The sequence below is a fragment of the Eleutherodactylus coqui genome, chromosome 6 (genome assembly GCF_035609145.1).
Source record: "Eleutherodactylus coqui strain aEleCoq1 chromosome 6, aEleCoq1.hap1, whole genome shotgun sequence".
Lineage (NCBI taxonomy): Eukaryota > Metazoa > Chordata > Amphibia > Anura > Eleutherodactylidae > Eleutherodactylus > Eleutherodactylus coqui.
The window spans coordinates 190,938,801-190,953,494 of record NC_089842.1 but is presented as its reverse complement, the minus strand read 5'-3'; the positions used below and the strand labels follow the sequence as shown (position 1 = coordinate 190,953,494).

General features: G+C 49.9%; 1 protein-coding gene across 1 annotated transcript in view; it reads left to right on the top strand.

Moving 5' to 3' along the window:
* Positions 1-14,694, top strand: part of RYR3 (ryanodine receptor 3) — a 680,585-nt gene that overhangs the window by 174,650 nt on the left and 491,241 nt on the right. Inside the window, exon 23 of the mRNA XM_066572425.1 lies at positions 2,334-2,417. Within this exon, the coding sequence (XP_066428522.1) occupies positions 2,334-2,417 (84 nt within the window). The remainder of the gene's footprint in view (positions 1-2,333; positions 2,418-14,694) is intronic.

Here is a 14,694-nt window from a genome sequence, read left to right as displayed (position 1 = left end):
CAAATCCTCCTGTGTGCAGGAGGCCTTAATCTACAGAATAGGGGATTATTTGCATGATGTGATTTCATATGTAGGGCTACAGGAGTCGGCTCCTCTATCAAGATGTTCCCAATATTTGCAAGGATCCATCTACTGAAGTCTTAAGTGGTTTTACCTACATAGCTTATAGGGCACAGGCTTGTTGTCATGTATACAATGTTGGATGTCCTAAATGTCAAAATAAGGTGTGAACCTAGCTTTTATTCCTAAATTAGTGGTGATATTTGCACTTTTATTTACATTTTATTTCCTAAGGGTGGTTTCATATCTGCGTTGGAGATTCATTTTTCTGCTATGTTCGGGGAGTAGGAAAGGGTAATCCCCGCGGCCGAACATTTTCTACTCTGGACAGAACCGAATCATGCTGGGTGGACCCCATTGACTCAAAGGGAGTCCATTTGCTTTCCGCCCAGGTTTTGGACAGAAGAAAAAGCACTACATGCAGTGCTTTTTCTTCCAGTATTTTCAGCCAAATCTGTGCGAGAACCCCCTGTTGGAGGTTCCGCCGTAGATGTGAAACCGGCTTAATGCTAGTTACTTTTTCCCTTTTATTGCTTCTTTGCTTATATAAATTAGTATGAAAAAATGTTCTAGCAATGGCCAATGTAACAGCATTCCTAAATCTGTAGTCCATTGACAAAGAACAAACTACCCTAGCCATCAAAATACGAACGACCACCACATGAGTGCGCGAGTTACATGCTCCGCCCCTGATTACATGACGGTGACATCATCAAAGGTCCTAAAACATAAAACATGCAGAGCCTGATAGCAGCCGTGTGCTTACAGGACCTCTGATGATGTCACCATCATGTGATCAGTCACCTGAACTTGTGACTGTGAGTGAGTGGATTACATGCTCCGCCCCTGATGACATGATGCTAACGTCATCACAGGTCCTTCATCTCTGTGCAAATTATGGCAGACTACATCCCCTACAAACCCCTGCAGCCTCAGTTGCTATGAAATACTAACAACCAACTGTCTGTAAATGAATGACTGTGTGAGTTACTGTCATGGGATCAGTTACTGGGGCTCTGAGCTCCGTCCCTGATCACATGATGGTGATGTCATCACAGGTCCTTCACTTTATTAAAAACCTGCAGAGCCCAACAGCAGCCATGTGCTTACAAGACCTATAATGATGTGACTGTCATGTGATCAGTCATCTGTGTGGGAGGAGTCTGTGGTCTCATGACCATGGGGTGATTAGTGTGTGCAGGACTCTGTTGTGCCTGTTGCGATCCCTGTTGTATGGGATGAAAAATGTATTTAAGAGCTGTATGTGATTTGCATGTAGCAGAGCTGTGTGTGTGTGCGATGTGCATGTAGCAGAGCTGTGTGTGTGAGACGTGCATGTAGCAGAGCTGTGTGTGTGTGACATGCATGCACCAGAGTTGTGTGTGTGAGACATGTATGTACCAGAGCTGTGTGAGTGTGACATGCTTGTAGCAGAGTTGTGTGGAGATTGCGCCACCAGAAGCACTGGTGCTATAATTTCCTAATTATTATTAGTAGTTAAAGGAGTTGTCCCACGGCAGCAAGTGGGGTTAAGCACTTCTGTATGGCCATATTAATGCACTTTGTAATATACATCGTGCATTAAATATGAGCCATACAGAAGTTATACACTTACCCCCTCTGGTGCTAGCGTCCCCGTCTCCATGGCGCCGACTAAAGCTGCCTTCTCCCTCGATTAGACTCGCTTGCGCTGTCCGGTCTTCTGCTCTGTTGAATGGGGCCGCTCCGGCGTGCTCGCGCTACACAGGTCTTCTGCGCATGCGCAGACCAGCTCTCCGGCGCGAGCATGCTGGAGCGGCCCCATTCAAGAGAACAGAAGACCAGACAGCGCAAGCGCGTCTAATCGAGGGAGAAGGCAGCTTTAGTCGGCGCCATGGAGACGGGGACGCCAGCATCGGAGGGGGTAAGTGTATAACTTCTGTATGGCTCATATTTAATGCACGATGTATATTACAAAGTGCATTAATATGGCCATACAGAAGTGCTTAACCCCACTTGCTGCCGCAGGACAACCCCTTTAATAATCAGGAGCAGAGAGCTGTTATACTTTACATGAGAATTGCTTTTTCAAGTTTTCCGCTACTTATACAGACAAGTAAACTGCAGATTATTAACAACACAGAGGTATCTACAACAAAAATCATACTGTTCTTGCCAGTGTGTTGTGCCCCTTTTAATAAATCAATGACTTGTTTTACATGATAAATTGTGATTAGTGTTGATTCTTATTATTTGATGGACTTTGCTAATTGTTGATTATCTTGTTTTCGTAGGACTTTGTTGGCTCTCGGATGTCTCATTGTTCATTCAAATCAAACAGCTGAAGAAAATTTGAAAAAAGTGAAACTCCCAAAAAAGTAAGCAAATCAAATGCCATCATTGTTATTAATATATTCATAAAGTGTAGGCAGCACGAATGTCAACAAATTAATTATAAATCTGTGATATACAAGGTTTTAGGCACACAATATCTGTGATGTGACAAAGCATTATTTTTTTCTGAAGTTAAATGTCCCCACCTGCTGGAGATTATGTGCACTACATTAAGAGAAGACTTGTTTCATGCTATGTATGTCATTTTAGAATTTTAGATTAAATTGCTACAATTATAATACATGCGTAACCCCTTAGTGACGGCTTTATAGTGTTTTTATGTCCTGCCATTGCATCCCTCCATACATCTCAGGTGTCAGCTGTTTATTACAGCTGACTCAGCAGAGCGTGCGCTGCAGTCCGCTGCCCAGCGCTCGCACCCAGGAGAACAGGGCGCCGCTTGCCGCCAGGAGAAGAGACCGGGACTCCCCGCTGAAGAGAGTTCCCTGCAGAAGCCGGCTGACGATCCTCTGCAGAGCTCGGCGGCCCCCCCCCCCCCCGCCCGGGAGTTGAATGACACTCCTGTTCAGCCGGGACAGTACAACAGGACACCGGAGGTACGGTGGGAAGATAAAGCAGGGCAGAGGGAGGCACACAGAGCGGGATCCCAGCACCAGAGTCAGCCAGAGGCCAGAGACACTGACATGCAGTCCTGTCCTCCAATAATGGCTCCCAGTGACCAAATGCTCACCCCTCAGAGGGAAATACAGCATGCAGTACTACCACCTCGGCACAGCAGCAACACTTCCCCTCCACCACACAGGGCAGGTCAGGGGGCACCAGAAGACGTGGCACTACAGGTCCCAACAGCCTCTCCCTCAAAACTGAAGAGCCCTTACTCCAAACACAGTACCTTGCTTCCTCAGCCGCGGGGCAAGGAAAATCATTCAACATGCTCCTCGTCCAGCGCGGCGGCCGGGAAACACATGCGCACATCATCACAGCGGAGCCCCATCAATATCGCAGCACCACACAAGGAGGTCCACAGAACACCAAAGATGGTGGCAACTCTGACCCCAGCAACATCTCTCCCCATACAGGGGAGCCCCCCCTCCAGACATGAGACACCCCTTCTGGAGATAACAGAAGAGAGCAGACCCCAAGTCACCTCAGTACCTGCACCACCGCCGTATGCACCTATCTATGAGAGGGAAGCCAGCACCCTACCCCAGAATCCCACATGGAATACGGAGAACATCCCACAGTCACCTAGTACACCGCCTTTCTCAAAACCAGATTACCAGGGTGCAGACAGCAACTCCGCTTCCATCCCCACAGGACTAACCGATACTTTGCAGGAGCTATGGAAGATGGTTAGTGCCCTACCAACTAAAACAGACCTGGAACACCAGATACGGCGTATTGAAGAAAAACATGCCACAGCGATTCAAGCCGTAAACCAATCAGTCCAATCTCTAACAGCTCGAGTCGTGACTCTGGAAGAAACGTCAATCGCCACCTCAACGGACTTACAACTACTAGCCCAATCCCTATACCAACACAGGACCCAGATGAGAGATCTCACTCTGCACCTTGACGATGTAGAAAACAGAGGACGCCACAACAACCTAAAGCTCAGGGGTGTACCAGAAGAAATTCCTCCAGACGCCCTCTATGACTTCGTGATCTCCGTCTTCAATAAGCTCTTGAACAGACCAGAAGATAGATTGATAGAGCTGGATAGAGTCCACCGTCTGGCGGGACCTAGAAGGCGCAATTCTAACTATCCAAGGGACGTCATCTGTCGGGTCCACTTTTACAGACAAAAGGAAGATATCCTACGCAGCGCTTGGGAGCACGGTGCGCTCCCCTTCAAAGGCTCAGAGATCACCATCCTTCCAGATGTCTCCAGGCTGACTCTATATATGCGAAAGGCCATTAAACCTCTGCTGGAAGCTATTCGTAATACAGATGCCTCATATAGATGGGGGCACCCTTTCCACATTATCATCCGGAGACACGGCCGCATCTATACAGTAAAGTCGCCGGCCGATTTAGAAGGTGCATTCCACTTCCTGGAGACCCCGGCCATCCCTGTCTCAGACTGGACCTTACCCCCAGACTTCAACCAACCAACAGAAGAAGAATCCGCCACCGGAGTCAGGGCCCAGAGAAGCAGTGCCAGAAACTCTCCCCAAGTCGGGACTTAATGCAGGACATTAGGACGTTTCCTCGTCTTGGCTCACTACTCTAGATCATACTGTTGCCAAAGAGAGGGGGGAAGAATTCCTCTAGAGGACAGACGGTTCTGCTCTTCCCTTGTTTCCCCTCGTTTAGGTTCCCCTGAATATAAAACGCTCCTTAATCTCTTTCTTGCAGTAGTGGGTTTCGGGGCTCCTTGATAGACCTGTTCATGGTTCTGGTTCCACCCTCGCGGGCAGTGTACTGCTGTTCTACGTTACCCACCTAGGGTTCCGGTTTGGGGCTGTCACCCCTGGATGAGAGGGGACAGGCTCCTTACTTGAGGATTTAAAATTTTTAGGAAATTTTAGCCTGCCTTGTTGTACTGAACAGCTCGCCCAGGTGGGTGTTCGGACCAACAAGTAAGGTCCGCAGTCCACTGCTCCCCAGCAGCTTTTTTCAACCTCTCCATTTCCACCCAGTGACACATCTTTCCCTTTTCTACTTAGTGCTCGCCACTCCCCCCCCCTTTTTTTATTTTTATTTATTTTATTTTTTATTTATTTATTTTCATTTTCCCCTTCTCTCTTCCTTCTTTCTTCTCCTTCTCTTTCTCACTCTCTCTCGGGCTCCTCTCTGCTTATCTTAATTTCCCACCACTGACTGGTCTCGGCCTCCCTCTCCCTAAGAGAATAGACACCTGCCTTCTTTCCTCCACCAGGTCGGTCCTCCAAGTGCGGCCTTTGCTCAATCTAACAATGCCTTCTGTCAAACCTAACCTTAATATTGTCTCCATCAACGTACAGGGTCTGAACATTCCGGAGAAGAGGTCCTCTTTGCTCCGTCTTCTCTGGCATAAAAGAGCTCACGTTGCCTTCACGCAAGAAACCCATTTCAGAGCAGATTCTATTCCCAGGCTAAAGGATGCTCATTACCCAGATGTCTACCACAGCGCTTGCCCGGTCTCCAAAACTAAAGGAGTCTCCATTCTCATCGCAGGTTCCATCCCCTGGGAGCACTCGGACACGCGGATGGATGGAGCGGGTAGATACCTCTTCGTCAAGGGTAGGATGGGTGACACCACAGTCACTTTGGCCTCACTCTACCTCCCCAACTCCGCCCAGGTCTCTTTCCTAGAGAGGGCCTTGGAGGATTTGGAGGAATTTCGGGAGGGCATCCTGATACTTGGGGGCGACTTCAACATCTCCCTTAACCCAGCCATAGACAACGCAAAAGGGGTTAGTAGCCTACCAGGGTGCACACACCGCAGGTTTCGCAAGACACTTTATGAACACCAGTTAGTGGATGCTTGGAGAATTACCCACCCCTCCACCAAAGATTATACCTTCCTCTCTCGCCCGCACAACTCCTACTCCAGAATCGACTATTTCCTGGTTCAGCATGCTAGCCTCCCCCACATCACATCAGCGCACATTGACAACATCTCTTTCTCGGACCACGCATTAATCTCTATCTCACTCTCTCTCCCCTCACTACACCGTAGGACATGGCAGTGGCGCCTTAATGAATCCCTCATACAAGACCCACTGATCAAAAAGGAGATACAAGACACTTTAGAAGAATACTTTAGGAACAATGCGACCCCAGAGACTGCCCGGCTTACACTATGGGAAGCCGACAAATGTGTTATCCGTGGCGTTCTCATTAGCATTGGTTCCAGAATTAAAAAAGAACGCGGGATCCAACTCGGGAACCTCATGAGCCGTATCGAGACCTTGGAAGCAGCTCACAAGCAAACCCTAGACACAGGAGTGGGACGGGAGTTAACACAATTAAGAGAAAAAGTACGTTCACTGTACATGTCACGTGCTAAGGGTTGTCTAACTAAATGCAGGAGACATTTTTATGAATTCGGCAACAAACCCAGCCGCACCCTGGCCCGTGCCCTGAGGAAGGAGAGGACACGTTCCTACATTCCACAAATCTCCTCCCCATCAGGAGACAACCTCCACCTGCCACAACAGATAGCAGAGGCGTTCCGGGACTACTATCACTCCCTATACAACCTATCCCCACCCATTTCAGAGCACGAACACATTGCACGGAGAGAAACAATTCATTCCTATATCCTAAACTCAGGCCTGCCACATCTCCCACAGGAAGTAGTTCAGGCGCTGGAATCACCCATCTCACCAGAAGAACTAGCCCAGGCATTAAAAGAATCACAGACAGGGAAAGCCCCCGGCCCAGATGGTTTCACCCTCGCATACTATAAGACCTTTTATGATGCCCTATCCCCTCATTTCCTCTGGGCCTTCAATTCCCTTCCTGCAGGTGCCAGCTTACCAAGGGACACCTTGAAAGCTTTCATCACAGTAATCCCAAAGGAGGGGAAAGATCCCTCCCAATGCCAGAGTTACCGTATATACCGGCGTATAAGGCGACGGGGCGTATAAGACGACCCCCCAACTGTCACCTTATACGCCGGTAATATAGTGTAAAAAAAAAAAATCATTACTCACCTCCCCCCGCGTTCTGTCGCGCTCCGGCAGGATGTCGCTCGCTCCTCGTCCCCGGCGCAGCATTGCTTTCTGAATGTGGGGCTTGGAATCCCCGCCTCCAGAAAGCTAATACACACGCCGTCAGCCAGTTACAGCCATTCAATGACAGCATTGAATGGCTGTGATTGGCTGAAGGCGCACGTGGCTTCAGCCAATCACACCCATTCAATGATGTCATTGAATAGTGTGATTGGCTGAAGCCACGTGCGCCTTCAGCCAATCACAGCCATTCAATGCTGTCATTGAATGGCTGTAACTGGCTGACGGCGTGTGTATTAGCTTTCTGGAGGCGGGGATTCCAAGCCCCGCATTCAGAAAGCAATGCTGCGCCGGGGACGAGGAGCGAGCGACATCCTGCCGGAGCGCGACAGAACGCCGGGAGAGGTGAGTAATGATTTTTTTTTTTTACACTTTTTTTTTGGTATTACCGGCGTATAAGACGACCCCCGACTTCAGAGCAGATTTTTCGGGGTTCAAAAGTCGTCTTATACGCCGGTATATACGGTACCACCCCATATCCCTCCTAAACGTAGATTTAAAAATCTTTTTGAAAATCCTCGCCACTCGTCTTTCACCACTCCTCCGTGATGTTATACATGGAGATCAGGTGGGCTTTGTGCCATTGAGAGAAGCAAGGGATAACACTATCAAGGCTATCAACATCATTCAGCAGGCAAAAAAAACATCCACACCCATATGCCTTCTGTCCACAGAAGCGGACAAAGCCTTTGATAGAATCAACTGGGATTTCCTGCAAGCAACCCTAGGGTACTTAGGTTTAGGCCAGAACATGATGCGCTGGATCTCTAGTCTATACTCCTTCCTCTCAGCAGCGGTCAAAGCAAACGGTCAATTCTCCACGCCATTCCTAATCTCAAACGGCATGCGACAAGGTTGCCCTCTTTCTCCTCTCCTTTTTGTCCTGTGCTTGGAGCCACTCCTCGCTCATATTAGGGCCAATACCAACATTAGGGGAGTTCAGTTAGGGGGCTTCACGCACAAAGTAGCCGCATACGCAGACGACCTATTGTTCTCCCTCCCAAATCTCCTAAACGAACTCCGCATATATGGCGCGTTATCAAACTTTAAGATTAACTACCAAAAATCCGCCGCACTCAACATATCTTTATCAAACTCTTGATTCTCAGAACTAAAAGACTCTTTATCCTTTCACTGGGCTAGTGACAATATCAAATATTTGGGTGTCTATCTAACCACAGATACCTCCAACCTCTACGCAGCCAACTACCCAAGTCTATTAAATAACATCAAAAGGGATCTGACATTATGGAATAAAGGCCTGTTCTCTTGGTTTGGTAGATGCTCAATAGTTAAGATGAATATCTTGCCCAGAATACTCTACATTCTCCAAGCATTGCCTATTCACATCCCAAGACCATTTTTCCGACACTTAAACTCATTACTCTCAAGATTTGTTTGGGCAGACAAACCTCCCCGCATAGCCCGTCACGCCTTGATGAGACCCAAAGAGAGAGGGGGACTAGGCCTACTAGACATGATGGCCTATCACCAAGCCTCTCATTTACTACGGGTGGTTGACTGGCACAGGCACATAGAGCTCAAGCAGTGGGTATCACTGGAACAGACGTTCTCCCCGGTACCCCTGACCGTTTTACCCTGGATACAGGGGAATATCCCCCTAGAAGCCAGTTCACACCCCACAGTAGGCCCTACTCTTAGGGTCCTCTCCCGAATCTTCACTAACCAGGGCATATCACCCAGGCCCTCCCCACTGTTTCCCATACTGGGGAATCCAGATTTCCCGTCTAGTATAGAGGGAGGGGGGTTCTACCAATGGATACGGAACGGGAGATCTAGAGCGATCCACTTTATATCAGAGGGGCAATGGTTGTCAGCAGACGCATTAGCAAATGTTACAGAACCTACGCCACTGACACACTGGCAAATTTTTCAAATCAGACACTTTCTCATATCTCTACCCCCTGCCCTGGGATTCTCTAGAGCAAAAACTCCTTTTGAGCAACTCTGCTGTGGGTCGGGTCCCTCACGCCACACCCTCTCACAGGTTTATAAGATACTAACCCTAGATACAGAGACCCCACCACCATCATATGCGCTAGCTTGGGAGAGGGATCTGGCAATATCGTTTACACAAGAGCAACTAAGCAGAATCTACACCTTCACACATAAATCATCTATGTCAAGCAAGACACAGGAAACGGGTTTCCAGATTCTCTCGCGGTGGTACAGGGTGCCCTCCCGACTTCACAAAATGATACCCGCAGTGTCCCCTCTTTGCTGGAGATGTGGCACCTGTCAAGGGACTATATTGCACATATTCTGGGAGTGTCCAGCACTAGCAGGCTTCTGGTCTGAGGTATGGCGTATGTCCTCCAAATTCACGGAGTACATACTCCCAAATTCACCTGCATTTTTTCTATTACACCTCAGCGAGATCCCTCAGTACTCCTATAAGCGTTCAGTGGTGAGACATCTGGTTGACGCAGCACGAACATGCGTTCCAAAACTGTGGCGACAATCATCACCCCCCACTATCTCAATGTGGTTTCGCAAGGTCCGTGAGATTATGGAGATGGAGGACCTTACAGCCTCCATCAAACACACACAGGACAAGTTCACAAAGACATGGTTTCATTGGATTGAGTACCAGAACTCGGAGGAATATAAGAACCTAAGCGCCTGATGAGCTCACTAGGCCTTAATCCTGTTGTGCTCCTATGTTTTGTTTTTTTTCTTCTCCTTTCTCTCTCCTCACCTTCACTCTCCTTCTTTCCATCTATCTACTTCCACCCCACAGGTGCTTCCCCCCTACCCCCCCCCCCCTTTTCCCATCCCTCACTCCAACTACCTCTGGTTTCCAGGGAACTAGCGGACAACTCTCAAATAACTGAGACAGGTTGTTCAGATAAATAACACAGTTGCAGTTCTGATTAATCTTTACGTTGATTAAGCAATTAACCGGTTTAAGCACACACACGCTAGTTGCCAGATCTGATGGAAATTACAAAAATGTGATCGTTGTGCTGTGTTCGGACTATGTGGAAATGTTTTGTTTACCCTGGAAAGTTTAAAAATAAAGAATTTAAAAAAAAACAAAAAAAAAAAACGTAAAAATAAAAAAAATAAAGTTTTACTAATTATTTTTTAAAAAAAGTAATAAAAGTTCCAAAAAAAGAGGATTTTTTTACTCACCATAAAATCTCTTTCTCATCTCGTCATTGGGGGACACAGCAAAGACCGTGGGATATAGCTTCTGCCACTAGGAGGCGACACTAAGCACAAAAAGTTAGCTCCGCCCTCTGGCTATATCCCTCCTGCCGACAGCAGGCGAATTAGTTTGTCATGCCAGCAGTTGAAGTAGCCACGTGGGAACAGAGAGACAAAGATAGCTAGCAATATGACATATCAACAAAATTTAACTGTAATGAAAAAAACACATAACCATGTGTGACTTACAGAATCCGGAGTCCGACCAGGACCACCACTGTGTCATATAAAGAAAGAGGGGCGGGTGCTGTGTCCCCCAATGACGAGACGAGAAAGAGATTTTACGGTGAGTAAAAAATCCTCTTTTCTCGCTCGTGTCATTGGGGTACACAGCAAAGACCGTGGGACGTCCCACAGCCGTCCCCGAGGGTGGGTACAAATAAATCATAAATTCATGCGGTCAGTTTACAGTCGTCTGTAAAACCTTCAGACCCAGCGAAGCGTCAGCTGATGCAAACATATGCATCTGATAAAACTTAGAAAAAGGCGTGCATGGATACCCAGGAAGCTGCCCTACACACTTGTGACACTGAGGCCCTGTGATTTACCGCCCATGAAGCCCCCACTGCTCTGGCGGAGTGTGCCGTCACCTGGAATGGCAGTGTCTTACCTCTAACCGGGTAGGCCTTCACCACTGCCGAACGAAACCAGCGAGCAATTGTCACCTTTGATGCTGCAAGACTACGTCTTGGACCATCCGGTATCACAAACAGGGAACCCGAGCGCCGGAAGGACGCGATCTGGTCCAAATACGTCTTCAGGCGCGAACTAGGTCTAAGGTATGTAGAGCCCGTCCCCTGGGGGAACAGCCTCTGGACACAATGGTAGTACAATGTCTTCATTAATGTGGAAGGTTGACACCACCTTTGGGAGAAAAGACCGCACCGGTCGCAGCACCACCCTATCCTGGTGAAAAACCGTAAAGGGTGGTTTTGCAGACAGCGCCGCAATCTCCGACACCCTGCGAAAGGAGGTAACCGCCACCAGGAAGGCGACCTCCCAGGACATCAGCCGCCGCGGTATCTCCGCTAATGGTTCAAACGGATGGGCCTGTATGGCATCCAGAACCAGTTTTAGGTCCCAGGGTGGCAGTGGAGACCGAAAAGGCCGGAACCTATCCCTAAGGGAGCTGAGGCTCAAGCCCAAGTCCAACCCGTCCTGGAGAAAAGACAGGAGGCGGGCCAACGAGAAATGCCTCGTTTTCCACACCCGGTGATATAGCAAAAAATTTCATGCAGGAAAAAGTGTAATCCACGCTTGCCTGCAGAGCAAAATTTGTAATCCTCTCTATTTAGTCATATTTAAAATTGTCAGGTTTACCCATCTCTAACCAGACACGTATTGGCTGCACAGAGTCCTCGTCAGTGGTAGTGAAGTGAGCAAGCTGACAGCACAGCACACCATATTCTAGTGTTTGTTCTTTGGAATTACCCGGTGATATACTCTCAATGACGACAGCTTTCTAGCCCTAATCATTGTTTGAATAACTGGGTCTGAGAAACCCGTGCCCTCAGTACCGTGGCCTCAACCGCCACGCCGTCCAACGCAGCGTAGCCACATTCTGGTGGTAAAGGGGACCCTGAGAGAGAAGATCTTTTTGCAGGGGTAACCACCAGGGCACGACTGCTACCAGGTCCATGAGTTCAGCGTACCATGTTCTTCGCTGTCAATCTGGGACTAAGAGAATCACAGGTAGCCCTCCTTCCTGATTCTCCTGAGCAGCCGGGAAATAAGAGGAGTTTGTGGGAAGAACTAGGGGTAATGACAACCCGTCCGGGGAGCCATTAGCGCATCCGCTGCTAGTGCTCTGGGGTCCCTTGACCTGGCCAGCTAGGCTGGAAGCTTCTGTTTGAAGCGGAATGCCATCCGATCAAGTGACTCCTCTGCTGCAGGTCCAGCCCTGATGGCTTATGTAAGCCACCGCGGTCACACTGGCATTCCCTCCAGCCGATGTGCAAAGAACTGCAAGGTCCGGAATACTGCTTGCAGCTCCAATGCATTTATATGGAGACCGGATTCCTGCCTGCACCAGGTTCCCTGTGCTGACGAATGAGGATTTGTAAATATGCATCCTGGATATCTATCGAGGAAAGGAACTCCCCTGCCTCCAAGAATGCGATGACCGGTCGTACAGATTCCATGCGGAAATGACGAACCGCCATCAACTTGTTCAACTTCTTTAGATCCACAATCGGACAGACAGCCATCCTTTTCGGGGACTACCAAAGGATTAGTGTAGAACCCCGCGAAGTGATGCTTGGGGAGAGATTGCACCACCACCCCCTGCAAAATAGAGAGTGTGGACCACCTTGAGGAAAGCTGCCGCTTTCCCTGGGTCCCCCGGGGTTCTGGACCGAAAAAAGGCGTGGACGCGTGGTTGCGTCAGGAACTCTATCGCATAGCTCTGGACACGACCTCCTGCACCCAGGTATCTGAGACATGAGTCGACCAGACCTGCCTGAACTGGAGAAGCCGAGCCCCCACCCTATCCGAAACAGGTGGGGGCAGTCCCTCATGCGGAGGGCTTTTGGAACTCTTCGTAGGCTGAGGCCCACACCAAGAGACCTTGGTTTAAAGGAAGGCCTCTTCCTTTATTCCTGCGGACCTTTCCTCTCCATCCTGCGAGGACTCGTCCTTCGACAGGAGCGAACGTCTCTGCTGCGGGGATGACCGCTTTGGACGATTCTGCGGCAAAAGCAAGCTCTTTTCACCCATAGAAGTCAACGGGACCTGGGCTTCCAAGGCAGACATCCATACTGGTACTTGCCAGGCCTCAAGCTGGCTGGGGGCCGCCATCTGACAAGAGCAGGAACATTCAGCTTAGAATGCCCGTTGACCCTCTGAGATGAGCCCGACTAGCTCGGCACCAAAAAGGCGAGATCCTCCAAAGGGCATATTGATTAACGACCCCTTTGAAGAAGCATCTGCATCCCACGATTTTAACCATAGGCTCCGGAGAGTTGCCATTGATGCCGCAAAGGCCTGAGCCACCCGTTGGCTGCATCTGCTGTGCTGTGCCCAGCAAATTCCCAGGAAAAGCCCCTTCAAGGACTCCCCCTCGTTACCGTTTTGCCCAGTCAGTAATAGCCTTACTAACCCGGGAAGAGGCAAACACAGGCTTAAGAGCTGACCTAGCCGCCTCAAAGTGGTCTTCGTCAACGCCTTGACCTTTCGATCCTTGGAATCCCTGAGATTTGAGGACTCCGCCATAGGCAGCATAATAGGCTTAGCCAGGCGGATCAACTAGCGGTGGGATCGACCACTTCTCCTAACTCTTTTGAGAAGAGGTATTTTCTTCTCCAAAATCGCACCAGACGCCCGAGTGAGGACCGACACCGCAAGGGACAAGGAGCGGGCCCACTCCAGCTCAGCCATAAATGGGGGCTGAACGGGGGAGGGGTGCTTTGCACTGTCACTTGTTTCGCTGGGGAACAGTCTCTACGAAACGTCTCAGCCTGTCCGCATGCGAACTCTAGGTTACAGCGTGAGCAAGCAAAGTGCGTTACTCTTGCTGTCCCTGGTCCAGCCTCCAGAACTCTGGTGTCAGACATGGTGCTGGGATTTCGACCTGGCAAAAAGCTGCAAACTATCCTCCACTATGCCAACCGCCGGCAGGAGGGATGAGCAGCAAGAGGGGAGAGATAGCCGCCAGGCAGCTTACCCTGGCTCCTTGTCGATGTCCGAAGAGGTCCGGAGAGCCGCTGGGTCGAGAGCCTGCAGATGCTGAAGAGGCCTCCTGGAGCTTCCAGCTTGAGCAAGCACAGCAGCAAGGAGTGGAGGCGCAGGGCGGTCTCAATCTTTGGCGAGCTGTCTCCCGATATGCTGCTTCACTACATCATCCCTCCTCACAATCCTAAGCGAGGGAGGGAGGAAGGGAGGGGACGGAGAGGGGCGGCGTGCATCACAACGAGGCCATGCCCCCGGTGGCACGAAGCCACGCCCCCAGCAGTGAGGCTACGCCCCCACGCTCGCCCGCGAAGCCACACCCATGCATCACTGGGGCGTGGTCAAGTCGGAGCCATGCCCCCTTCCGGCCCAGAGTGGTGCTGCTGCGCCCAGGGCTGCACAGAGGTTCCCCATATGCTGCAAGAGTGCCCCCTGCCAGGAGCCCAAGACCCGGGCGGCACCATGTCAACACGCTGTGCTACTAAGGTGCCACGCCAGGACACTACCGCATGTAGCCATGCCCACTCAGCGTGCTCATGCCCTGATACCGGCACCAGAACACCACCAGGTAAGCCATCAACCAGAAACAGCCCCCCCCCCCCCGCGCGCGCGCTGCCCATGAGCTTAAAGGGAGCAGAGGGAGAGACTACCCTGCCAGCAGCTGCACTATAATATGGGCATG